This window comes from Elephas maximus, chromosome 21 (assembly GCF_024166365.1).
Source record: "Elephas maximus indicus isolate mEleMax1 chromosome 21, mEleMax1 primary haplotype, whole genome shotgun sequence".
NCBI lineage: Eukaryota > Metazoa > Chordata > Mammalia > Proboscidea > Elephantidae > Elephas > Elephas maximus.
In genome coordinates, this window is record NC_064839.1 from 50343558 (window position 1) to 50368989 (window position 25432).

The 25432-nt window shown below is 47.5% G+C and overlaps 1 protein-coding gene across 1 annotated transcript in view; it reads left to right on the plus strand.

The window, feature by feature from the left end:
* Positions 1-25432, plus strand: part of ATP2C2 (ATPase secretory pathway Ca2+ transporting 2) — a 78173-nt gene that overhangs the window by 30022 nt on the left and 22719 nt on the right. Inside the window, exons 4-10 of the mRNA XM_049864230.1 lie at positions 938-1027; positions 3593-3628; positions 3719-3780; positions 11023-11131; positions 21019-21168; positions 21256-21324; positions 22269-22344. Of these exons, the coding sequence (XP_049720187.1) occupies positions 938-1027; positions 3593-3628; positions 3719-3780; positions 11023-11131; positions 21019-21168; positions 21256-21324; positions 22269-22344 (592 nt within the window). The remainder of the gene's footprint in view (positions 1-937; positions 1028-3592; positions 3629-3718; positions 3781-11022; positions 11132-21018; positions 21169-21255; positions 21325-22268; positions 22345-25432) is intronic.

Consider the following 25432-nt stretch of genomic DNA (forward strand, 5'->3'; position numbering starts at 1 on the left):
GGGAAGCTCAGAGCCAAACATGCAGCCCTGTTTTAAAAACCATGACTTGCTGGCTCACATTCAGACTCTCTTCCTGATCCTGCTCTTCACTCTCTTCTCTCTGATCCTGTCTTTATGCATTTGTATTTCCTTTCAATTGTCTGTAACACAAGCCACCGTGAAATGTATCTGTGGGATGAGGGGGCATACATAAAACAATAAAATAAAAATCCTTTTGGGAAGTTTCTGGAGCAGCTAATCTCAAGAAGGACATAACTGGAGCCCCAGGTGGATGTTTGCATGAGCACGTTAGTGCCTGAAGCTGGACAGTTGGGACGTGCAGGATTTGGGGGACTCGGAGTGGTGAGAGGAGACCCCTTGGCCATGCTGGATCAGGACTTGTGTCCTGCTAGGAGGAATAGGTCATGGCCTATCGGGTCATGAAGATACAGTGAGAAGAGACCAACAACTCAAAGATGGGCCAGAGCTGGTGTGGTGACAGGGGATGGCAAGGTCTGTTTCAGGGACAGTGTCACCATGACCCCTGGGAAGCCAGTGTCGGTGAAACTGTAGTGGGAGGGGGGGTTAGGCAGAGTGCAGGTGGGTCGGGGAGAACTGTGGGATGGCCATCTTCTTCCTCCCTTAGCCCTCTGTCCCTCTAGTGTTGGCCTGGAAGACTGGCCTTGAGTGAATGTCTGAGTCACATAAAAATCCATTCCTGTCAAGTTGACTTCAACTCATGGTGATCCCCTCTGTGCAGAGTAGAACTGCTCCATAAGGTCTTCAAGGCTGTGACCTTTCGCAAGCAGATCTCCAGGCCTGTCTTGTGAGGCACCTTTGGGTGGGTTTGTACCACCAACCTCTCAGTCAGCAGCCGAGCACTTAACTGTTTGCGCCTCCAGTACACTGGTAAGGGTCTAATAGGAAAGAACCCCCCGCCCTGTTTCTCGTTTTCCAGTTTAAGAACCCCCTGATCCTGCTGCTCCTGGGCTCTGCGCTGGTGAGCGTGCTCACCAAGGAGTATGAAGACGCCGTCAGCATCGCTATGGTGAGTGTGTGAGGGGCCACCAAGGGGCTTTGTTTTAATTAAGAAAAAGTCTTATTTTCATTAAGCAAGGAAAAAAATGTAAATGTGTGTATGTATATATGTAATGTATCTCCCTCTCTCTCTATCATTCTCCCTCTCTTGCTGTTTCTATATATATCAGAATGACAAGAAAGCAAATCTAGTCCTTTCCCTGGCCTGGAGGTGTCCTGGTTTATCCAGCCCTCGCCCTCTTGGCTGACACTAGGTTGTTCTCAGGCTTTGCTGTTGGAAGCAGTGCTGTAGCCAGCTCCTTCCTTTCCTGATCCCAGAGCACATGCATCAAGGTTCTCTGGAAAACCAGGTGTGGAATTGCTGGATCCTGGGCTGTACACATGGCACTGAGTGACGGCCCATCATCCACTCTCCAGAGATCGATCCCTGGAGCACCTTTAGGTGGGCATCATTCCCACCACTTTCTGTTGGAGTGAGTACTCTTTTAAGATGACAAAAGTAAGGGGGAAATGCAGAACAGAACTTCAGATTCTTATGTACTCAGGACTTCCTGGTGCCGTGGGGGGTGAACGAACCCCTGAAACTATTGCCCTGAGATAATCTTCAAACCTTAAACCAAAAATACCCCCTGAAGCCTTCTTAAAACCAAACAGTAGTTTAGCTTAGCTAGTAAAGAATGTCTGCCTTGAGCATTAGCTCTTTTAAGAACTATCTATGTGGGATCAAAGTGACAACATCACCTGGAAAGCTAGGAACCGTAGGGGGCGGTACATTTGTGTTAATGGGGGAGGAATAACTCACAAAACGAGGGTGAGAATGGTTGCACAACTTGAAAATGCAATCAGTGTCACCAAATTGTACAGGGAGAAACTGTTGAATTATATGTTTTGTTGTGTATATTCTCAACAACAACAAAATTTTTTTTAAGTCAATATTAAACATCCCCCCCCCCCGAAAAAAAAAGCAGATAGGTTGGGAAGACAAGATCGAAACCTGGAACACTCAGAAAATTAGGCATGTGACAGAGGACCACAAGGATTTATATGTGTTTAAATTTTTATTTAACAAAAAACTTACAATAATACATTTGCCAGATATATTATATATCTATATATAAAAGCCAAAGCCATTGCCCTCAAGCTGACTCTGACTCATAGCGACCCTATAGGACAGAGTAGAATTGCCCCATAGAGTTTCCAAGGAGCATCTGGTGGATTTGAACTGCTGACCTTTTGGTTAGCAGCCATAGCACTTAACCACTACACCACCAGGGTTTCCCCATTATAATAGGAACTCTTTTAATATGCTATGAGGTTATCCCCATTTTACAGATGAGGAAAGCGAGGCCTGAAGAAGTTAAGTAACTTGCCTAAATCCTTGAAACTGGTCAGAAGCAGGGCCAGAGCTTGAAGTCAGGAAGGATGGCTCCAGGGTTTGCACTTCCGTAACCACAATAGTATGAAGCTTCTCAATAATGATAACAGGTCTTCTTCTGCTTCCTTCATATCTGCTGTTTTCAGGGTTCTGAAGCAAAGTGAATGAGGAAATGTCAAAGTTCCTCTGAGAAACCCCAGCCTTTGAGCTGTGGAGCGGAGGGGAGTATCTAGCCCAAGGCGGTGAGGACACCTTCGGGCAGCCTACTAACCCTGCGCCCAGGGGTGAGGAAGAGTTAAAAACATTCACTTAATGAGGTAGTGCTTTCCTTGTACCAGAATGAAAGATGAAATTTGAATCTTAACTGCAATTGGCAAATTAGGGTAGAGTTGGAATGAAGAAATTAAATGGATGTGCTTGGGAAAAAACAAAAGCAGGCTTGTTCCCCGCAGTGACATTTTCTGCACCTCTTTTCAATGCTGGGGTTAGGGCCACATCTACTGACCTGGAATGATGATTAGAATACACTGTTGAGTGAAAACGGAAGTTGTGTTTTGTTTTTTCAATTAATTTTTATTGTGCTTTAGGTGACAGTTTACAAATCAAGTCAGTCTCTCATACAAAAATTTATATACACCTAGCTATACACTCCTGGAAACCCTGGTGGCGTAGTGGTTAAGTGCTACAGCTGCTAACCAAAGGCTCAGCAGTTCAAATCCACCAGGCGCTCCTTGGAAACTCTATGGGGCAGTTCTCCTCTGTCCTATAGGGTCACTACGAGTCGGAATCGACTTGACAGCACTGGGTTGGGTTTATACACTCCTAATTGCTCTCCCCCTAGTGAGACAGCACACTCCTTCCCTCCACTCTCTTTTTGTGTCCATTCGGGCAGGTTCTGGCCCCAAAAGGGAAGTTTTTAAAAGGAAACGTGCTGTCGATCCCGTATTGTATGTGTGTATGTGCTGGAAGAAATCGAGAAAGATACCCCAAAATGTGAACTTGGTGGCAGAGTTGAGGGTGACTTTTCTGCTTTTTTTTTTTTTTTTGGCTTGCTTGTTTTCTACATTTTCTGCACAGTGCACTTCTTTTCAAGAAGGAAGGAAGTGCATTCAAAGACTGCCCCCTCCATCATCTCCCACCAGCTCATCCACCTGTACCCCGAGCACCTGGTGCCAACTAACTTTCTTCCTTGCTCTGCAGGCTGTGCTGATCGTGGTCACCGTGGCCTTCATCCAGGTGTGTATTTCCTGAGGTCCTGGCTGGGGTGAAGGGAGCTGTATGAAGTTCCTGTCCCTTAAACAGTGCATCCTATGTGCTTCTTGCCAGGAGTTCAGATCAGAGAAGTCCCTGGAAGAGCTGACCAAGCTGGTTCCCCCGGAATGTAACTGGTAAGTCAGAACCCCATGACTGTGTGGTCTGTCCGAGGAGCTGGTGGGCTGAGGAGTTTGGCAAAAGTTGTGTCCTTTGTAGCATTATCTAGGAGAACCACGGCCTGCTGGGAGTTAAAATCTACCAGTGGGTTGCTGTGTATCATTGGGCATCTCACTCAACCTCTCTGGGCTTCACCTCTACCCTTACTGTCTGCATCAGGGCCACAGTTTAGAAGAATATCTTTGGGAAGGAATAGTTCACAAGGCCTCTGAATTGTGTGTAAAGCTGTATCCATTTTTTCTAGGGGTAGGGTTCAGTGTTTTCATAGAATTCTCAAAGGATAGACTCAGAAGAGGTTAATTTGGCTTTAAGAAGTCAAAGCACCAAAACAGTGGATTGAAGCATGGGATGCCACTAAGAGAATGAAGTCCAGGCATTTGAAAGCATCTCACAAGTCTCTTTCCCACCTGGACAGGCCCCTTGGCCATCTGCTATCACAACTCTTACCCAAGATGTTTAGACAGGAAAAAGAAAAGGCAAAAATGTCCATCAAGACCTCGTGGGCGTTTCTGCTTAATGCTGTGCAGTAGAACTTTCTGTGACGATGGGGATGTTCTGTGTCCATGCCATCAATATGGCGGCTACAGCCACAAGAGGCTATTGAGGACTCGAAATGTGGCTGGTGCGACTGAGTTCTTAAAGCTAGTTCATTTCAATGAATTTTAATTAAAGTAACCACATGGGGCTAGTGGCCACTGTATGAAACAGCTCAAGTTCTGAGGATTTGTGAGGGCCCTTATTTTAGGGCCATTGGTAAAGGAAAATGAGCCCTGGTGGCTAGTGGTTAAGCACTCGGCTGCTAACCAAAAGATCCCTGCTTCAAACCCACCAGCTGCTCTGCAGGAGGAAGACCTGATGTTCTGCTTCTGTAAAGACTACACCCTAGGAAACCCTATGGGGCAGTTCAGCCTTGTGCTATCAGTTTCTATGAGTCAGAATTACCTCGACAGCAGTAGGTAGTAAAGGAAGCCGGAAGACATGGAAGGGGAAAATGCTTTAGGCTTGGAATTTTCTACATTTAGTTTTATGATACCAGTAATCCGTAATTTTATTTTGCTGGTAAGAAATGAAATGATTCAGAAGGGCCAAGTCTCCTCCCTCACCCCTACTCCCAGCACCTCCTTCTCCTGCCCCAGCTGAACTCGGGCAGAGAACAGCTGGTCCTTGAATTTAAGCAACTTCACATCAACCTAATCCTGACATGGAAACAGGGATGGACGGGAGGGGGCTGGGGCTGACTCAGGTATGCCTCAAGCTTACCCAGACCCCGGGCACAGCCCCTGTGGGTGGGTTAAGTCCATTATGTACAGCATCTCCTTTAATACCCACCTCAGCCATGCAAGGAGGCCAGTGTTATCCCCTTCTTACAGGTAAGAAACTGAGACCCAAGTCCATGGTGCTGAGGCCCAGGGAGGGAAGGTAGCCAGGAAACTGGCTGTGAGACAATTTCAAATTGTTTTATGGTGTGTCTGTCTTCCATGTCCCTGTCCCAGCTTCCTCTCTTTCTTCTTCTTGGATAATTGATGCTCCTAGATGGAGATATTGTTTAAAAACTTGCCAAGTGTGTTTCTAAAACAAGCCCAAAGTCGGGGCCAGATGGAGGCCAGAAGGGCATGGGGGAGGGGAGTAGGCCATCTCAGGTGGTTCCAGCATCGGCGCCTTCTTGCTCCCGGGGCCTTTTTATACATGGATGGGCTGTTACATATCAAATCATGGTGTCCTAAACTCAAAATCGTGTCCTTAAAACTGCCTTCACAGTTAGACTAGCCATTCTGTGCATATGCGGTGTTGCACAATTCACAGACCTGAAACCTTGCTCACCATGCAGCCCAGCAAGCCCTCACTGGGCAGCCAGTATTACCTTACATGTCTGAATATAAGGTCACCCAGATATAAGGCAATTCTGTCTTCTCTCCAAGTAGAAGAGAGAAAGTTTTGCCAACATGAGCATACAAACTTTGTGTGTTCGATGTCCTTCTTGCCAGGAGCGTGTGAAACAGTCAAATGTCTATTTAAATCACTTTCTTAAGTCAGTGATACAGGTTTAAATTGACTTTTTAAATTGGCTGTTATATAAAAAGTGCTTGCTTAGAAGTGCTGCACCTCACCGGACTCTTGCACTTCATGAGCCAATGTTGCACCAACCCTCTACTCGTACCTTATTGACCTCGGGTCTTGGTCACCCCGAGGGAAACTTTGTGAGCCCTTCACCCAGTCCTCCAGAACATGCCATCTGCACTTGTGTCTAAGTTATTAGAGCACAATTTTTGAATCCATGCAGGGTGCTGTCATTGGAAATCTTATCCAGGGTCACAAGTACTAGTTGTTGTGGAGCCAACCCTGATTCATGGTGACCCCATGTGTGTCAGAGTAGAATTCTGCTTCATAGTTTCCAGTGGCTGATTTTTTGGAAGTAGATCAAGAGGCCTTTCTTCTGAGGCAACTCTAGGTGGACTTGAACCTCCAACCTTTTGGTTAGCACACAAACAACCCAAAACTTAACCATTTATACCATCCAGGGACTCCAGATATAAATTATAGAAGTAAAATTTGACCTTTTCAGTATACAGCTCTATGAGTTTTGAAAAGTACAGACAGTCACGTAACCACCACTGCATTCAAGATGGAAAACACATCCAACACCCAGAAACTTCCCTCATGCCCCTAAGGAACTGAGCCCACCTCTGGCCCCTGGAACCACTGCTCTGTTTTCAGTCCCTAGAGGTCTGCCTTTTCAGAACAACATATAAATGGAATAACATACAGTATTGCTTTTAAATGACCTTTAATAGGCTCATTTGCAATAACACCACACACCTGGAGTTTAGGAAAACTTACCCCAGGAACTGTGGCTAAATTTGCATTGAATTTTGCTGGCTTCTAAAAGAATCTCCCATTGATTGAGGTAGTTTCAGGCTAATGTATCTTTCCCAAATATATGTTGCTGCTCAAAATAAGGTCATTGAAGGTATCTCATGAGCTGAGAAACATTAGGAGGACTTATGCTAGAAGGCAAGTCTGTTTTCTGAAGGGTGACTTTTGGGGAAGAACGTTAGCTTGTATTTGGACGTATACAGTATAAGCAAGCCGTGGGGCTGGGGGATAGAAAGATCAAGGGAGATATCTTTCTGCCTCTCAAGGAATTGGCAATTATGGTATGTCTTTGTATGTATGTTCAGGTCCCTGATACAAGACAGAGAAGGATGAACAATGAAACAGGGACCCAAAAAGGACGATATGGGAGCATTAGGGAAGAGGAGTTGATTCTAAACAGGCCATAAAAAACCAGTTGCCATCAAACCCAGTCTGACTCATAGTGACCCTATGTGTGTCAGAGTAGAACTGTGCTCCATAATGTTTTCGATGACTGGTTTTTTAGGAGTAGATCTCCAGGCCTTTCTTCTGAGGCCCCTCTGGCTGAACTCAAACAGTCAACCTTTCACTTAGCAGCTGAGCATGTTAATTGTTCGCACCACGCAGGGGCTCCAGATGAGCTATGGGGGGCAGTACAGCTGAGCATGGTGACTGTTTGCACCCCTCAGGGCCTCCAGACAAGTTACGGGGGCGGGGCGCAGTTAAAATGTCTGGGTTTCACAGCTGGACAGACAAGGACGTCAACAAACCAGATGTGTGGTGTGTGACCCTGATCACACGAGCTGGTGGAAGCATAAATGATTTATGTGGTTAGATGACCCAGTCTTTAAATATCAAGTCTCAGCCTTTCAGGTGGATAGTCTGCATTATTCGTGTCCTCAGAAGTCCCTTCTAAGAGGCGGTTTTATGTGTAAGAACAGCAGGGCAGACTGCCTGAGAGAGTGAGAAGAGCACTGAAGACCTGAAGGCTGAGCAGACCTCACTCTGAGGCTCCATTTACTAATCGGATGGAGCACCTGCATGCAGACCTTTCCTGCGTTCCCTCCACCCTTTGCGCAATCAGCAAATATTTATCGAGCACCTACTGTGTTCCGGGGTAAATGGCTCTGGGATTATACTGTGAGCCAATTAGAAAGGTGTCAGGCTTCACAGAGCTCCCATTCCTACATTAGGGGAGGCAGGTAATAAGCAAGGAAAAACAGGGGATTCCAGAACATGGCAGGTGTGTTCAAGTTAAAACAGCAAAACCCCAAAACTAAACAAAAGTTAAAACAAACCCCACAGCGGTACAACAGTGACTGGTGGAGAGGGGTGACTTTAGATAGTGGGTGTCTTAGTCTCCTAAAGCTGCTGTAACAAAATACCACAACGTGGCTAGCTTTAAGGAATAGAAATTTACTTTCTTATAGTTGTGGAGGCTAGAAGTCCAAACTCAGGGTCTTGACCACATTGATTCTTTCTGGGGCTTTGAGAGAGGAGCTGTTCTGTGCCAGATTACCTAGCTTCTGGTGGCTGCCGGGGATCTTGGCGTTCCTGCGTCTTCCCCCTGTGTGTCTATCCGTTTCCACGTCTGTTTTCCCCTTTTATAAGATGCCACTTAGAAAGGATTAGGGTTAAGACCCACCCTGCTCCGGTATGACTTCGTGAACTGGTAACATCTGCAAAGAAAAACCCTATTTCCTCAAAGAGGGTCACATTCACAGGTACATATCATAATTCAATCCGTAACGGTGGGTGACCGGGCTGCCCTGACCTGACGTCTAAGAAGGAGCTGACATTTAAGTTCACGCCTGAGAAACAGAAGGACCCAGCCACAGAAAAAGCTGAGGGAAGGATGTCAGAGACAGAGGGAACAGCAGCTGTGTATCTGATAGGTGCTCTTGGCCACAGGGAACAGAAAACTCCAACTCAGTTGCACAAACCACCAGGAATATATGTTATGCCATGTAGCAAGGATCTGAGGTGCAGGCCAGTGGCGTTAGTCAATTCAAAATGGCACCAAGGACTTGGTCTTTTCATTTCTCTGCCAACTTTGGCTTGTTGACTTTGTTCTCTGTCTGGATCTCCTCATGGTCCCGAGATGGCTGCACAGTTGCAAGCATCGCAGCCAGACATGAAAAAGTCCTGCGGAAGAAAAGGCCAGTGTGTGTGTATGAGAGAGTGAGTGTGTGAAGAGTGAGCACTCACGTTTCATGGGCTAGTGCCTGAGCCAATCTCAGACAGAGAATGGGGCCCTGCTGATATTAAGGTGGTCAGGACCCACCCCCTGAAGGCTACACTGTGCAATAAAAAACCATGGCGGGGGGTGTCTGCTCCCACTTTCAAGGTCTCCATAGACTCTGAGACTAGAAAGAACTGGGTGTGTCCAGGGGCTGGACAGAGTGAGGGGGGAGCAACAGGAGGGGGAAGAGGCGGACAGATGGAGGTCCTTGGACTTGATTCCCAGGGCAGCAGGAGGCATCAGAGGTTTGCAGCAAAAGGAAGCTGTGGGCTGGTTTTCACATGTAAAGAGCTCTCAGGCCTCTGTGTGCGGGAGGAATGGAAGGAAGCCAGAGGGGAGGCTGCTGCTGCCAGCCAGAGGCAGTGTGTGGTGGGGTTCTGCGGGACCTGTGCACAAACGCACATCATTATCTAGTGGTATACGGACGTGCAGACAGTCACTGCACTGTGGGACGGTGGTCCCAGACGTCCCGGGCATTGCGATGCTCCTCGAAGCTCTGACAGGCTCTCCTGGGCTTGACTTCTCTAGTTGGGCTCTGCACCCAAAAATGGCGTGTGCTCTGGGGAGGGACATGATGTTAGCAGTAGGCTCCACTAAACAGGCTTTAGAATCACTGCTCTAGACAGGCAGAATGCTTCCGGAAGTCGTCAGGAGTTGTTTCCACAGAGAGTAAACTATAAAAAAGCAAAAACCAAAAAAGCCAGTTGTCATTGAGTCGATTCCTATTTTGTGATGATCCCATGAATGTCAGAGTAGAACTGAGCTCCACCATAGATACATCCAAACTCCCTGAGGGACCAAAGTGCCAGGCTGAGGGCTGTGGGGACCATGGTCTCAGGGAACATCTAGCTCAACTGGCATAACAAAGTTTATAAAGAAAATGTTCTACATTCTACTGCGGTGAGTAGTGTCTGGGGTCTTAAAATCCTGTGAGTGGCCATTTAGGACACTCCACTGGTCTCACCCCTTTGGGTGCAAGTAAAAATGAAGAAAAATTATGAGGGAAAGATTAGTCCAAAGGACTAATGGACCATATCTACCACAGCCTCCACCAGACTGAGTCCAGCACAATTAGATGGTGCCCGGCTGCCACCGCTGACTGCTCTGACACGGATCACAATAGAGGGTCCCGGACAGAGCTGGAGAAAAATGTTAAACAAAATTCTAACTCAAAAAGAAAGACCAGACTTGCTGGCCTGACAGAGACTGGAGAAACCCTAAGAGTATGGCCGCCAGACACCTTTTCAGCTCGGTAATGAGGCCACTCCTGAGGTTCACCCTTTAGCCAAAGATTGAACAGGCCCATGGAACAAAACAAGACTAAAGGGGCGCACCAGCCCTGGGGCAGGGGGTGGAAGGCAGGAGGGAACAGGAAAGCTGGTAATAGGGAACCCAGGGTTGAAAAGGGAGAGTGTTGACATGTAGTGGGGTTGTTAACCAATGTCATAAAACAGTATGTGTACTAACTGTTTAATGAGAAACTAGTTTGTTCTGTAAACCTTCATCTAAAGTACAATTAAAAAAGAGAAAAAAAAAAAAAAAAAAAACCTGAGCTCCATAGGGTTTTCAAGGCTACGACCTTTTTGGAAGTAGATCATTGGCCTTTCTTTTGAGGTGCCTCTGGGCGGACTCAAACTTCCAATCTTTCTGTTTGCAGCCGAGCACTTACCATTTGCACCACCTGGGATGTGCACTTGTTGTTATGTTGTTGTTGTTTGCTGTTGGGTCGATTCCAACTCACAGCAACCCCGCTGGACAGAGCAGAACTCCCACAGGGTATCCTAGGCTGTAATCTTCACTGGAGCAGATCATCAGGTCTTTTCTCCCTTGGAGTGACCGGTGGGTTCGAACCGCCAACCCTTTGGTTAGCAGCCGAGTGCTTAGCCCCATTTTCAGATGACACACAGGGCTGCCCAGAAGCCACAAATTTCCCCAAAGTCTTTTAGTAAAGATGAATTACAGCAATAAAATCCATACAGGCACAAGAGTGTGTCCCTAGCCGAGAGAGAAAGTATGTATTTATCACCTTTGCTCTGATCTATCCAAGTGTGTAAACGACGGGTGTCATCGTGGATGCTTTTGCCTTTTTCTCTCTCAAATGCAGCATAAGAGAAGGGAAACTCCAGCACCTGCTTGCACGAGACCTGGTTCCCGGAGACATTGTGTCACTCTCGATTGGCGACCGCATCCCGGCAGACATCCGCCTCACTGAGGTGAGCACCCCAAAGCCTCGTCCGCAGGGCATGCAGACCCTGAGCTCAGCCGGAGGACACACTTCATGGTCTTGCTCCCTCTACCTCAGCACGTACACAGGCACACACACAGACATGCACACACATGGGTATGTGCATACACACAGATCAGCCAAAAAAGGCGCCAAACAAGCCAGTCTTAAGCATTTTCCAGTTACCATCAAGTTGACTCTGACGCCTAGAGATCCCACATGCGTCAGAGGAAAACTGTGCTCCATAGGGTTTTCAGTGGCTGATATTTTTGAAGTAGACTGCCAGCGTTTTCTTCTCATGTACCTCTGAGTGGACTTGAACTTCCAACCTTTTGGTTAGCAGTCGAGCACTTAATCATTTGTACCACTCAGGGACTCCACTTTGAGCTGAAAGCCCTTCAATCTATCCTCCATATATTCTTTTTTTCTTTTATCGTGCTTTAAAGTTTACAGAGCAAACTAGTTTCTCATTCAAAAAACATATGCACAAATTGTTCCATGACACCGCCATAGATTATTTATCCTCATTCTAAGTATTAAGTCTAGCGTTTTGGTTGTGATTTTCTAGTTCAGAGTAGACAGCTGTAGCAAATTAACCTGGGGTGTTTGGTGATGAGGAGGTAGACCTAACAGCATCCACAAAACAACACACAAAACCAAAAATTATAAAAAGCAGCACACGCGTTTCTAATACACGGTTTGGGACATTGATTGTAGGGCCTACGGTCCCCCAACCTGCAGAGGTGTCAGGGTGTCATGGCTTCACAGAACAATGACTGAGGCTCTTTGAGACCGTCTTGGATGCCCAGGAAGGGCTTCATTGAGTTGAAAGAGTGTTCTGTTTACTGGAGTCATCATTTTAGGGCTCCTTCCAAGAATGCTTAAAGACTGTTCAAAGCTTCCAGTGATAGAGGATGAAGCACAGGTCACCTGCCTGGTTGACTTGTGGTGACATGTTCTCACTGGCAGGAGTGGGTACCAAGGGAGGGGCAGGAGGGCCGAGGCTACGGTCCGGGACCTGCTTTCACCATAGCCCAGCCATCGATCAGTAAACCAGAGGCGGGAGCCAGGAGCCACCTCCTACGTGGCCACTCGGGCATTCTGCCCCCTCTGCCCGGACTTATAGACCTCTCCGCAGGCCGGGACTAGGGTATCCGGATTTCTGTCCAGGGCGCTACATTTAAGGAGGCACTCGGTCTCAGGCTCGGGCAGTGTCAAAGGGAGCTGAGCGGTAGTTCTGGAATGTCCCTGATGCCCTGTAGAGCTCTGTTCTGTTTTAATATAAAACACTATGAACCAATTAAGTCAGGTTAAAGGGCTCTGGGAAGTGGTCATGCTGTGTCTTTATGTTACAGAGAAGCTAACACTCAGAGAGGCTTGGCAATTTGCCTGTGGTGCACGGTCACTGTCATGGATTGAATTATGTGCCCCCAAAATATGTGTTGTAAATCCTAGTCTCTATACCTGTGGTTATAATCCCATTTGGGAATGAGTTGTCTTTGTTATGTTAATGAGGCAGGATTAGTGTAGGTATATCTTGAGTCAATCTCTTTTGAGATATAAAGAGATTAAGCAAGCAAGCAGAGAGAGAGATGGGGTAAGATAAATGCCAAGATACACGGAGATTGCCAAGGAGCCAGGAAGCAGAAGCTGAAGAAACAAGGACCTTCTCCCAGAGCTGATAGAGAACACCTTCCTCTTGAGCTGGTGCTCTGAATTCAGACTTCTAGCCTCTGAAAGTGTGAGAAAATAAATTTCTGTGTGTTAAAACCATCCACTAGTGGTATTTCTGTTATAGGAGAACTAGATAACTAAGACAGCCACTAGATAGCAGAACTGGAATTTGAACATAGGTCTGTGCAAGTCCAAATCCTGTCCCATTATCCCCTGTATCCTCCTGTCTTCCCAATGGAACAAGTGAGGCTGTGGAGGGGGAAGGGATGCCCGGCAGTTATGCTAGAAGGTGGGGTGGTTGATATCCTCAGCCACAGAGCTGTTTTTGTACCCTTAATTGAGAATTGGGGTGCAGTGGACAGGGATCCAATTCAAATCACCTTCGGGCAAAACATAGAACTTACTGGCTCATGTGACCCAATGGTAGAAGAGCAGGAATAGAGCCTGCATCAGTGACAGCTGGATCCAGGGCCTCAGACACAGGCACAACCTCTCTTCCTCTCCTCGCTCTCACGTCTGCTTCTCAATATCTTCTGGTGCCACACACTCCTCCTCAGATGGGCGTCCCTCCCCCCATCCCAGATTCATATCTTCAGAGCTTGTGGCCATGGGGCTCTTCCCCAACAACAGCAGGCAGAAAAGTCCCAGGGAAGGCCCCTGATTGGCCAGGCCTGGCCATGTAGACAGAGAGGTGACCCAGAAGAAGGATGGGAAAGGGGTGCAACAAACATGACCACTGGGAAGGTATCTTTGTGAGCCAGGTGGCCATGTCCATTACTGTCACCCTGATTCGCCCAACTTTGTGAGTGGCTCCAGCATTCAACCCAGTGATACCCAGTATTAACATTTCAACCATACCCTACAGTGACTCCTTCCTTCACTCACCGTTTATTTATTGAGTACCTACTATGTGCCAGCTACTCTGGTAGGCGCTGGTGATGATGTCATGGAGAGAATACACAAATCCCTACCCTCGCTGAGCTCACGTTCTAGTCCCACGACATGCGGGGAATCAGTGTTGCAGGAGAGTTGGGGAGAATTCTGTTCAATGGGCATTTCTTGATGCCTGCTTGGTGCCAACCACAGAGAAGAGAGGACAAAGCTTGACAATGCTATCCGATGTTCAGTATCGGCCAGAGCTCTTCATTGCAAGCAACAGAAATCGACGACAGGTCATGTATGAAAAAGGAGGAATTGAGTACAATATTGGGTAGCTCAGACTTCCTGGGAGAGCTGCCCAACCAGGGTGATGCAACAGTTTGATGAACAAACTCAAAAAGCCACACTGCAGACCTGGTCCCCAGTGATGCCCCTGCTCGTGCCGCTGCCACCTCTGCTGTGACCAGAAATGGTCCCCTCACAGCCCTGCTTCTCCTTGCACCAGCGTCCCCTTCCATGTTAGGGGCATATGGAGCCAAGTGGAAGAACCATTGTCAGGTGACCAAGTCCTGCCTGCAAGGACAGCTGGGAGAGCCAGGCTGACATTTTCAGTTCTCCCCTGGAAAGTGGGTTCTGCCTCATAGTGGGAGGAGGCCTCAGGAGGGGAACTGGGCTTCCAGACTTTGGGCAGCCAAGGAGAGGGACTCGTGCCCGCTACAGGTGCTGTTGTAGAGGCAGAGAGGCAGTGCGGAGGGCCCTGTGGTACACCCTGGGGCTGGCCGCCTGGTTTGAGGCCTGGGTGTACAGTTCACAAGCTGTGTGACCCTGAGTGAGTCACTTAACTGCTCTGTGCCTCAGTTTCCTGATATGTGAAATGGGGATGATAATGCCTCTTTGGGTGATTGTAAGGATCAAATGGCTTAGTGTACGCAAAGAGCCTAGGACAGTGGCAGCAGGTTGGGTGATGGACAGGTTGCTTTGCTGTCACCATTGAAGACAAGCCGGTGGTCACAAAGCACTGGGTTTCCAGTCCTGGCTCTGTGTCTCCCAATGTGTGACTTTGGAGAAGGCATTCACTCTGAGCCTCAGTTTCCCCATCTATAAAAGGGTTGCGATTACTTTCCACCTGATGGGGTTGTTACAATGTTTAAAATGAGCCCCTGCCATTGCTTGGGGAGCAGTCCCTGAATATCAGTCATTGATTTTATTTTTAAACCAATGTTGTATCTCTGCAACAGTTCTTTGAAGCCATTTTTTAAAATTCACGTAGCTCCCTTACTACCTTGACTTGCATGTTGCTTGCCCTGCTTATTTAGATTATATCGTTCCCTGTTCATTGAAACCACGAAGTTTCTTTCAAGGCTACCAGCCAGGAACACTCCTCCGCGTGTTTCCCCTTTGGTATTTTGCAACTCCATTTAACAATCAGTAGCTTTGTTTGTTCACAGTGGAAAATTTTTATCAACTGCTAAACTTTAAAATCCAGGAGGGCTTCATACACTTTAAAACCGTTTAGATCCAGGAAGCAGCCTGTGCAAGAAAGCTCTTAAAACAAGTGACCCAAATAATAGCCCTTTTGCATAGTGTCGGGACGGGGGTAGTCACCAAACAGTATTTTCTCTCCCGGGGTGGAAGCCAAGGCAAGAGCTCTCAGTCTAATTGCTGACCTGGTACAGCCAGTGAGACTAGGTCACCTACTGCTTTTTCTCCCCCTCCCCCCCATTTCTAAAATAAAAAGGGGTTTGAATTGCATTTGTTGGGACTCCAAGTCGTGCAGGGCTGCATGTGGGGCGAGTTGGCAGAACCTTTGTGTCTGCTGAGTAGGAAGTGACGTGGGCTTCCATGTGAGGCCTCAGTTGTACCCCATCTTTGCACAGGCCCCGCCCCCTTGGCAGCCACTGGCGTTGTGTGGGTTCTGGCCTCTGACTTGATTTTTGGCCCTCCCACATCCTTCTCTGAGCCCTCTTTGCCACTTAACAATCATTGTGCTCTGGAGTTACCAGAAGCTTCCTCCCAGCCCAACCAGCTCTGTTCCTTTTTGACCCAGAAGCTCCATCTTCTGTCGCCCTTTATTTTTCTCGCATGAAGAGGACTAATATTTTTCTGTGTATCTCGAGACTGTGCATTCAAATGACTCCATTTCATCTCCAAGAACCTTAGGAGACCAGTACCGCCCATTGCTGTCAAGTTGATTCCAATCCATAGCTACCCTATAGAACAGACTAGAGCTACCCCACAACGTTTCTAAGGCTGTAATCTCTACAGAAACAGACTGCCACATCTTTCTCCAACACACTGGCTGGTGGGTTTGAACTGCCAACCTTTTGGTAACTATTTAACCACTGCACCACCAGGGCTCCTTAGGAGACCAGTACTGTTACTTTTTTCATTCTACAATGAGGTCATGGGAACCTAGAGAGATTAAGGAGCTCACCTGTGGTCACACAATGGCAGTGTGGGGGGATTCCAACCCAGGCCATCCGGCCCCCACACCCAGGTCCTTAACCACAAAGTGGTCTTCTGACCCTGAATCTAGCTGTCTGTCTCTTTTTCTGTCTCCATGTCTTCCTCTGAGTTTCTTCAATGTATGAGTTTCCTCTTGCTGCTGTAACAATGACTATAAACTTAGTGGCTGAAAATAACATTTATCATCTCACAGTTCCAGAGGTCACAAGGCCAACATGGGTGTCACTGGGCCAAGATCAGGGTGTTGGCAGGGCCGTATACCCTCCAAAGACTCCAGGGGAAATCCATTTCTTTGCCTTTTCCAGCTTCCTGAGGCCACCCACATTCCTTGGCTGGTGGCCCTGCTTTACTCTGACCTGTTTCCGTTGTCTCATCTCCTCTGACTCTGGCCCTCCTGCTTCTCTTATAAAAGTCCACTTGAGGAATCCAGGATCATCTCCCATCTCAGGGTCCTTAACTTAATCACATCTGCACAGCCCCTTTTACTATGTAAAGTAACATATCCATAGGTTCCAGGGATTAGGACATGGATGTCTTTGGGGTCTAATATTCTGCTGACCTGATTCAGGCACTTCTCAGAGCCTGTCTCTCCTTTCTTCCTGCCCCAGGGTCCTCCCCCTGCCCACCCATGCCCCCATCACTTATTTACTTAACGAATATTTCCTGAGCATACTATGTGCCCAGGACTGCTGGGTACTGAGGACACAGTGGAGAAAGCAGACCTGGTCCCTGTCCTCATGGTGCTTCTAGCCCAGAAGAATTGACAATCCAGAATTTACTCCTGACAGGTAACTTTCAGTGATGACGGGGGAGCTGGGAGGAGGACTAAGGTTTCCCAAATCATTGTCACAATTGCAAATATGATTTTAAAAAAGAAAGTACACTTACAAAGTCATAAGACCTGTACTCAACCACAGGAATAATAATGAATGTGAGGGAGAATCAAGGCTCACATCTTGGCTCAGAGGGTGGGGATGTTCACTTAGCCTCGACCTGTTAGATTCCTGCCAACCCCGAATAGATCTTATTGAATGCAACCAGGATCAAAGATGCTTATTTTTAAAATGCTTTATAAAATATGTTTAGCTCTAAACCTTGGTACCCTCTGCCTTTCCTTCCATTACCTACTTCTGCTAATTGGTCTAGTTAGTCTCCTATTGCTAGTGAGTCTTCAATTTCTGCCCATTCTACTATTTCTTCTGTCTGGCCCCCTCCTTCTCTACCCATCACACCCCTCATCAAGAGCCATACTGTGCCTCACTGGGGCCGCAGCAGTGATTTCTGTCTGTAGGCTTCTCCTTACCTTCAACTGCCCTACCTCCCCGAGAATCTAACACAGTTTTGTCCAATTCCACCATGTTCCTTCTTCTCTGCCCAAGTAATGGCTCCTCATTACTTGCAAGGTCATATCCACATTTCTTAGCCTGGCAGTCAATGCCAAACACAAGTGGGCTCCAACCACACCTTCTGCAAATGCTCCAGTCAAGCAGTTCCTCACATGTGTCCCCAGGTGAGTCACACGCCCTCCTGTTTTTTTGCCTGTGCCCTCTCCTCTTGGCTAAGTTAAGTCCCATCTTCCCTTCAGCACCCCTTGAGGGCAGGGGCAGCTCACCTTCCTGCTTCTGGCTTCAGCACCTGGGACAGTGCCCAGCTCCACCAACCACCTGCCACTCCAAAGAGGGTGCATTGGTGACGTTGTGGGGCAGCTCCTGACCCAGTGAGAAAAGAGGTGGGAGAACTGAATCTCCCAGCACCCCAGGCTGCTGACCTCTCTCAGTTGACAGGCTTCTGTTCTTTTCAGGTGGGTGAAGTGGTCGGAAGGAGCCCTGGTGGTGCAATGACTAAATGCTCGGCTGCTAACTGAAAGGTCGGTGGTTTGAACTCACCAGCCTCTCCTTGGGAGAAAGATGTGGCAGTGTGCTTCTGTCAAGATATACAGCCGTAGAAACCCTATGGAGCCATTCTGCTCTGTCCTACAGGATTGCTGTGAGTCGGAATTGACTCAGTGGCAATGGGTTGGATTGGTTTGGAGTGGTGGGAGAAGAGAGCTCTTCATCTCCCCACTTTGTGGTTACTTTAATCAAGCATGCTATCATGTTCATCCACCATCTGTGCCCCAACTTGCTGCCTTTTCCCTCTCTAGAGAACTTGCCTGACTCTGTCACCAAATGTCTGCTCATCTCAGGGTCTGTTTCAAGTCTTCGATCCTCCAGGAGCCTCTGCTATGCTTCCAGCTCATCCCACTCCCCTCTCCTGTCTCCCTCTCCCAAACCTCCTGCTGTTCACAGTATCAGCACATCATGTAGTTCTAATTACGTCTCTCGAACTCAGACACTGGATGGAGGGCCCTTTCCAGTGTTACCTAAATGTATACAGATAAAAATGGGTATACAGCCCGTGTGCTTTGAATGCTTATACAACTGCACCACTGAGCCAAGCTTGCAAATTAAGTACAATTTATTCAAACTGCTGTCATAAAATTCTAATTATTATCATGTCTCATTTAGACAGTGTTTTCTGGAAACTAAATCTCTGCTTGTTTGGGGATGTGCTGCCACTTTCTACGGCCCAGGTCTGTGGGGTCAGCAGCCTGAGGGACGGGGTGACGCAGTTCTCACATCTCGTTTTCACTGTGAGTGAGAAGCTGCCCCATAATGTCCTTTGGCTTTCCTTTGGTGGCCTGGGGCTCAAAATTACAAATGCAAAAGGACAAATACAAACTCTAGGTCATTTGAGAGTTGCGTTTGAATCACTATATTAAGAAAAACATAGTGACTTAAACCAAGCTGGGATGCATTTCTGTCTGGCATACTGAGAGTCTGGAAGTGGGCAGTTAAGAGCCAATACGGCAGCTCCACCATGGAAGGGAGGACAGAAGAGTCTTGCCTTTTGAGTGGTATCTACTGCGTCTGTGGTCAAGAGGCAATTTTGCAAAATGGTTTTGAGTGCAGGTCTGGAACCAGAGCCTTGGTTCAAATCTCTGCTCAGCCACTAACTAGCTGTGTAACCTTGAGCAAGTCACTTAACCTCTTTGTGCATCAGTGTCCTTATCTGTAAAATGGAAAAAATAATAGCATCATCCTTGTAGGGTATGAAGATTAAGAGATAAGCCTTGTGAGGTACTTAGCACAGGACCTGGCCTGTCGTAGGTGTTTTTTAGATGTCAGTACCTCTATTCTCCTTGCCTGGGGGGTGTGGTGTGTTTCTGATGTTAACATAACATTACCAAATTTGTTGCTGTGGCGTCAACTCCAACTCATGGCGACCCTATGTGTGTCAGAGTAGAACTGTGCTCCGTAGGGTTTGCAGTGGCTGATTTTTCTGAGGTAGATCTCCAGGCCTTTCTTCCAAGGCACCTCTGAGTGGACTCAAATGCAAATCTTTTGGTTAGTGTCCAAGTGCGTTAACTGTTTGTACCACCCAGGGACACTAACATAACATTAGGTTGTCAATACTAACCTGACTCAGTGATGTTCAAGCCATGCAGATTATGTGGGCATCTCCAAGGTAGGCAGGGTATGGTGTATCAGGAGAGGAACAAAGGTGCTTTGAAAGGTATATTCTAAGTTAATTATCACTTTAATATTCCAAATAACATTAAAAGAAAGTGTGAGATTATAAACACTTGAGAAATAGTTTAAACTGAGAAGAAAACATTCTTTTGTGGTTACGAGAGAGGGGAGGGAGGGAGGGTGGGAGAGGGGCATTTACTAATTAGATCCCAAAACTAATTAGATAGTAGATAAGAACTACTTTAGGCGAAGGGAAAGACAGCACACAATACAGGGGAGGTCAGCACAATTGGACTAAACCAAAAGCAAAGAAGTTTCCTGAATAAACTGAATGCTTCGAAGGCCAGCATAGCAGGGGCAGGGGTCTGGGGACCATGGTTTCAGGGGACATCTAAGTCAATTGGCGTAATAAAATCTATTAAGAAAACATTCTGCATCCCACTTTGAAGAGTGGTGTCTGGGGTCTTAAACGCTAGCAAGCAGCCATCTAAGATGCATCAATTGGTCTCAACCCACCTGGATCAAAGGAGAATGAAGAACACCAAGGTCACACGATAACTATGAGCCCAAGAGACAGAAAGGGCCACATGAACCAGAGACTTACATCATCCTGAGACCAGAAGAACTAGTTGGTGCCCGGCCACAACCGATGACTGCCCTGACAGGGAGCACAACAGAGAACCCCTGAGGGAGCAGGAGATCAGTGGGATGCAGACCCCAAATTCTCACAAAAAGACCATACTTAATGGTCTGACTGAGACTAGAGGAATCCCGGCGGTCATGGTCCCCAAACCTTCCGTTGGCCCAGGACAGGAACCATTCCCAAAGACAACTCATCAGACATGAAAGGGACTGGACAGTGGGTAGGAGAGAGATGCTGATGAAGAGTGAGCTACTTGTATCAGGTGGACACTTGAGACTGTGTTGGCATCTCCTGTCTGGAGGGGGGATGGGAGGGTAGAGAGGGTTGGAAGCTGGCAAAATTGTCACAAAAGGAGAGACTGGACGGGCTGACTCATTGGGGGAGAGCAAGTGGGAGTATGGAGTAAGGTGTATATAAACTTATATGTGACAGACTGACTTGATTTGTAAACGTTCACTTGAAGCTCAATAAAAATTAAAAAAAAAAAAAAGGGGGGCCACACATTCAAAGTGGTTCAGAAAAGTGTTTCCAGTTGTTGGAGGTGTCTGGCCATGATTCTGATACTCGTTCACTGCGTGTGTTCACTGTTTTACATCCACTGACAAATGACATTAAGGCTCTGAATACCGTTCTGAGCTTGTAAAGCCACCAGATTGCAGGGTGAGAGGGAAGATCCCATTCTCTTTTCCTTTTTGCCCTCAGGTGACAGACCTCTTGGTGGACGAGTCTAGTTTTACTGGAGAAGCTGAGCCATGCAGTAAGACGGACAGCCCCCTGCCAGGCGGGGGAGACCTCACCACGCTGAGCAACATCGTTTTCATGGGCACGCTGGTGCAGTATGGGAAAGGCCAGGTGAACCCAGAGCTGGCAGGGCCACAGCCTCTCCTCCCCAGCATGCCTTCAGCCCTCCAGTCTCACACTTCTGTTTTCTGAACACAGGGTGTCGTTATTGGAACAGGGGAGAGGTCTCAGTTTGGAGAAGTCTTTAAGATGATGCAGGCTGAAGAGGTAATGGGCCATGGGGGTCTGGTCTCTTATAACCTGGGCTCTGAGATTATTCTAGGCTAGCATTACCAGTCCTACCCACCTCTTAGGAATGAGGATGATGTGGTCAATGTGACTATACTTTTTTTTTAATGAATTTTATTTTTAGAGCAGTTTTAGTTTACAGAAAAAAATTGTACAGAAAGTTCCGAGTTCCCACATACCCCGTCTCTTCTGTACACTGTTTCACCTATGACTAACATCTAGCATTCCTGTGGTACATTTGTTAACATTGACAAACCAGTCTTGATACATTATTATTAACTGAAGTCTATAGTTTGCATCAAAGAGTGCTGATGGTGCAATGGTTAAGCATTCAGCTACGAACTGAAGAGTCAGCGGTTTGAAGCCATCAGCCACTATGTGGGAGAAAGATGTGGCAGTCTCCTTCCTTAAGGATTACAGCCTGGAAACCCTGTGGGGCAGTTCTTCTCTGTCCTACAGGGTCACTATGAGTTGGCATCGACTCGATGGCATCCAACAGCAACACGACATAGTTCACGTTAGGGTTCACTCTTTGTGTTGTCCAGCCCTAGGGGTTTTGACAAATGTGTAATGTCACATGTCTACCCATACAGTGTCATGCAGAATAGTTTCACTGCCCTAAAGATGCCTTGTGTTTCATGTATTCATCTGTCCCCCCCCCACCCCGCCATGAGTACACTTTCTAAAAATTTATTTTTAGTTTAAAATATGTGTTAGGATATTTGCCACAATGAAACCTACGGACAGTAAGGTGACAGAGCCCAAGTGTAGAGGTCAGTGGATTTTCACACATGTGCCCCTGTGCAACCATCACCCAGAATAAGACAGAACCGTACAGGGAGTGCACTGTGAAGAAAGCCCCGCAGAAGCTGGGGGTGCTGGTGGGGTCTCATCTCATACATTGACTGTTTTTACCCTTTCAGACGCCTAAAACGCCCTTACAGAAAAGCATGGATAAGCTGGGGAAGCAGCTGACACTCTTTTCATTTGGCATCATTGGTGAGTGAACCCATGTCTGTGCTGGGGCCTGGGGATGTGGTGGGCCATCCTGGAGCAGCCACGGCTGTTTCTCAAATATCTTGCCACTCACCTGAGTGAGGATTGGGGTTGGACACATAGACGCTTTGACAACAAGAGGCTTCTGTCTTAGTCAGATTAGGTGAACTGCTGTAACAAACAGCCCCTACATTTAAATGTATGGTGGATCAGTGGTAGAATTCCCACCTCCCGTGCGGGAGATCCAGGTTCAATTCCCAGCCAGCGCACCTCATGAGCAGCCACTGCCCATCTGTCAGTGGAGACTTGCATGTTGTTAGGATGCTGAACATGTTTCAGTGGAGCTTCCATACCAAGACAGACTAGAAAGAAAGGCCTGACAATCTACTTCTGAAAATCAGCCAATGAAATCCCTATGGTTCACAATGAGCTAATCCATAACCAATAATGGATATTGCATGGGACCTGGCAATGTTTCGTTCCATTGTACATGGGATCGCCTTCAGTTGGGGCTGAATTGACGGCTACTAACAACAACAACCCTGATAAAAATGCGTTTCTTTCTCACACCATGGGACTGTTCCTGGCTTTCCTGGGTAGCTTGCCTCCAAACACTGGCTCGGGCCCAGGCTCCTACCATATTGTTGCTCTGCTTTCCTCTAGGTCCTTGGAGGCCATGGTTCTATTCAGCCAGCAGGTGGGGGGAGAGAAAACATGAAGGCTTAGGTTTGTGGGGGGAGTTTTCAAGGCCTGAACCTGGAAGTAAGTCTTCACTTTTGCCCATATTCTGTTGGCCAGAATAGAGTCACATGGCCTACCTAACCATAAGGAAGGCTAGGAAATGTAGTTTAGCTGAGCAGCCAGCCATGTTTCTATGTTATTAAGCAGACTATGCAGGGGCAGTGGTGGCTCAGTGGTAGGATTCTTACCTTCTGTGTGGGAGATCCAGTTTCAATTCCCAGCCAGTGCATCCATGTGTAGCCACCACCCATCTGTGAGTGGAGGCTTGCATGTTGGCTATGATGCTGAACAGGCTTTCAGCAGAGCTTCCAGACTAAAATGGATGAGGAAGAAAGGCCTGGCAATCTACTTCTGTAAATCAGCCAATGAAAACTCTGTGGATCACAATGGTCCTATCTTGTCATGCATGGGGTCGCCATGAGCCGGGGCCAACTCGTCAGCAGCTAACAACAAGAAGCAGCAGGCTGTGCCTGGCCTTCAGCCTCTGGCCTTTGACAGCACACCAAACAGCATCTTGTAGGTCTTAATCCTGAACATCTCCAGGATGCTGCCCTGGTGCCTTCACCAGCTCCTTCCTACTGTTGCAGCTCTGGCCTTGCTTCCTTTTGCCCTTCATTCCCTTCTTTAAGGATCAGCCAGTGCCTGGCCCAGAGTAAATCCTCAATAAAGACTTGTTGGGTGAATGAGTTGGTGAAAGAACAAACCTACAAGCCACTCCCCATAGCACAAGCAGGGATGTAGGGAGCATCGGTGAGTCCAGCTGAAACGGAGGGGCCAGAGAAAGGTCTTGGGAGAAACACAGACCGTCCTAGCAGCACTTTGTTGGGCTTTAATTCATTTAGCAAGTGTCCTATAACATGCCAGACCCTGCACTCGGTTCGAGGGCCACCAAGATGAGTAGAACACAGTTTATGCCTTTTGAAGGTCCTCTGTTCAGTAGAGGAGAGACACCTGAACAAACATGAAATGCTAAGGGAGCATCTGGTCATGCGTGGGAGAGTTGGGAAAGTTCCAAGGAGGATGTGATATTAGACTCTGAACCCTGTTCTAGAGAATTGAGATTACCGGAAAGAGATTGCACTGAAATAATGAGTGCTGCTCTTTCTACCTCCGCACCTCCAAGGACAAACATCAGGGAAGTGAGCTTCATGGCAGATTGTCAAAGAAGATAGTGTTAATAGGCCTTTTCTGCAAGATAAAACCTGTTTGTTTTAAAGTTCTGAGTCTGAGTTCCTGCACGGCCATTGCCATCGTAGGCACTGATTCTTCAAGTTAAATTAGAGCTTCATTAAACTGGTATATCCATGCCAAGGCTCGCAATGCCGTTTCTCTGACTTTTTTCTTGTTAATGTTGGAAGAACCACTCTAGCAGAGCGGGGGGTTTTGAAACTAGGTGTCATGATGCAAACAGTTAACGCACTCCCTGCTAACTGAAAGGTTGGAGGTCCAAGTCCACCCAGAGGCACCTCGGAAGGAAGGTCTGGCAATCTACTTCCATCAAATCAGCCACTGGAAACCCTTTGGGGCACAGTTCTACCCTGACACACATGGGGGTGCCATGAGTTGGAGTCAACTCAGAGGCAACTTAGTTTCCTACGGCTGCAGCAGCAAAGTACCACACCTGAGTAGCTTACAAGAGCAAATTTATTGTCTCACAGTTCTGGAGGCTAAGAGTCCAAATCAGATGTCAGCTGGCCCATGCTCTCTCCAAAGGCTCTAGGGAAAGACCCTTTCTTTTCTCTCTAAGCTTCTGGTGGCCCCAGGCATTCCTTGGGTGTGGCTGCACGAGTCTGTCCTCACATGGCCATCTTCCCTCTGTCTCTCTCTGTCCTGTCTTCTCTTTTATGAGGACATCACTATGATTGCATTAGGATCCACCCTAGCCTGGGTGGTACAAATCATTAACACACGTGACTGCTAACCAAAAGTTTGGAGGTTTGAGTCCACCCAGAGGAACCTTGGAAGAAAGGCCTGGTGATCTATTTCCAAAAAATGAGCCATTGAAAACCCCATGGAGCACAGCCATTGAAAACCCCGTGGAGCACAGTTCTACCCTGATACACATAGGGTCTCCAGGAGTCAGAGTTGACTCAGTGATCGTTGGCTTTGGCTGGTAAACACCAAAACGAAAACTTGGGGAAGGCAAGGTTGTTATTCCCATTTCACAGATGAGGAAACTGAGGCCGCACCTGGCAGCCCCAGAACTTTTCCGCATTCCCAGAGCATCTGCGGACTTTCACATGTCCCAGCTCTGCTCAGGCCCCTTCTTCTGCCTCAAGGGTCCATCTGAGAGAGAAAGGGGGGGCTTCCTTCTCATTCTCGGGGTCTTGAGAATAGCGTAGTGCCCGGT